The sequence below is a fragment of the Phytophthora parasitica genome (genome assembly GCF_000247585.1).
Source record: "Phytophthora parasitica INRA-310 unplaced genomic scaffold supercont2.28, whole genome shotgun sequence".
NCBI lineage: Eukaryota > Oomycota > Peronosporomycetes > Peronosporales > Peronosporaceae > Phytophthora > Phytophthora nicotianae.
Genome location: NW_008649014.1, coordinates 803057 through 804904, shown reverse-complemented (window position 1 = coordinate 804904; position 1848 = coordinate 803057). Strand labels below are relative to the sequence as shown.

General features: G+C 46.6%; 1 protein-coding gene across 1 annotated transcript; it reads left to right on the top strand.

Annotated features, from left to right (window-relative positions):
- Positions 1–1257: 1257 nt before the first annotated feature.
- On the top strand, positions 1258–1578 carry PPTG_23053 (hypothetical protein; the record flags this gene model as incomplete). Its single annotated transcript, XM_008908121.1, has 1 exon — positions 1258–1578. One exon carries the CDS (start codon positions 1258–1260, stop codon positions 1576–1578), a length of 321 nt encoding a protein of 106 aa, XP_008906369.1.
- Positions 1579–1848: the final 270 nt, after the last annotated feature.

The following is a 1848-nucleotide window of genomic DNA, read 5'->3' as shown; positions in this document are numbered from 1 at the left end:
AAGCGAAGGTGGTCGAACCAAGTGTTAGTTGATACTGCGGTAGTGCGAAGCAACACGCCGAAGTTGCGAGCTCGACGGGCATGACAGCATCAAGTACACTGATGAAAGAAAACTGTGCTAATCGGAATCTCTGAAGGTTAGCCCAACAGTGCATCAACAACCACATTGAGGTGTCGATTAACGTGGTTCAACTTTAATGTGAACTGCGCGAAGAAAGTAAGAAATGCGAGCCAATTTATGCGAGACCCTTGGGTCTTGCAAAAACCACTTACATGCACTGCTGCCCGTGTAGATATCGAATTCATAGTCAGACAGGTAGTGACGCCATTTTTCCAACGCTAGCTTGAGAAGGAAAAAATATTTATCGTGCGTTGATCAATGATCTTGTTAGGCCTGAGCTTCTTCGAGAAGAAGGTGATTGGATGATCTTGACTTGACCTGAACAAACTTGAGAGATAACATCACCAAAACAATATCCAGACGAATCTGTTGTCTCAATGAAATGCTTCTTGTAGTTCATTATGCGGGTTGGTTTCCTCGAACGAGTGAGTCTGTTCTGGATACTAGTTCAAGACATGTTCTTTCTCGACTAGAGGACCATGTGGCGACGCGAGAACAGCTTAAGCGCAAATAAAACTACGGTAATAACCTTTTAGACCCAAAAAGCTTTGCGATTGCTTTTGGTTCACTGGTGTAGACCACTTTGTGGTGGCTTCAGTCTTGCGAGAATCAGCGGCAACTCCTTTGGCAGAAATTGTATGACCAAGAAAAGTAACTTTAGATTGGTCAAAGTGACACAAGTGCCATAGGGTCTACACGCCTCTGGTAAGTTTCTACATACGTGCGGAAGACGGTATGCTTGCGAGTATTGCGCGCGATACGAACCTGATGATATCGTTGGGCTAGATTGAGAACGGAAAAGATGACTCAACCAGACATCTGATCAAATAATTTATCAATGCGAGGCAGGGGGATTTTTGGAACGATCGACTGCGAGTTTACGTAGCGGTAGTTGACAACCCAACGGATTGGCAAAAAAAATTCCAGACCGTAGCCACTCAGAGCAAGAGAACTGGTGTCCAAAAGTACTTTCTTAGAAATCCCAAGATACGGGTAACTTGTGAAACACCAGAAGTAGTCGTGTTAGCGACTAACCCTGGGCGAACAACATTGCAAATAGCACCACTGTCGAACATAATGACGACAGGCTTCCCATCACATGTCGCTTGTTTACGAATGAGTTCATTCTTACGATGCATGGGCGACAAGGTGGACGTGGAAATCTCTTCCACTCCAACAACCACAACCTCGCCATCAAAACGTGTCGCAGAGGAACACTCAGCAGCGGCAGTCGTGGATGAAGAAGAAAATATTACTGTTCGCGGCAGAGTTCTCGTGACGATTCTTTCGAGCATACTTCTCCTTGATCTTCACCTTGAAGCACTGCTCATTGGTATGAGCAGGTTTCTTGCAATTGCGACATCTCTTACGAGCCAACGAAGAAAAAGAGAAGTGGCAGTTTCTAGTACTTCCGGAGTTAATTTCCATTGGCTCGGGTTTGTTCTTCTGAACACCTGAAGATGCGACTTGTTGTTGCTGCTGATTGTTGTCGGACTGCGAGCGTGATCAGTCCTGCGAAAAGAATGATGTTGGACGATTGTTCTTTCCGCGAAAATGATGCGATCGATCATACTCCAAGGCAATCTTAACTGGGTGGCTTCTGCGTGGTTGCGGCAAGAATGAGCGACTTCGGAGGGGCGGTGGACCGACCGAGCGGCTTCTGGAGAGCTGAAATATGACTGTCCGGCTTCTGGTGGGCGGCGTTCGCGTGTGGCAGCTCGGGTGTGT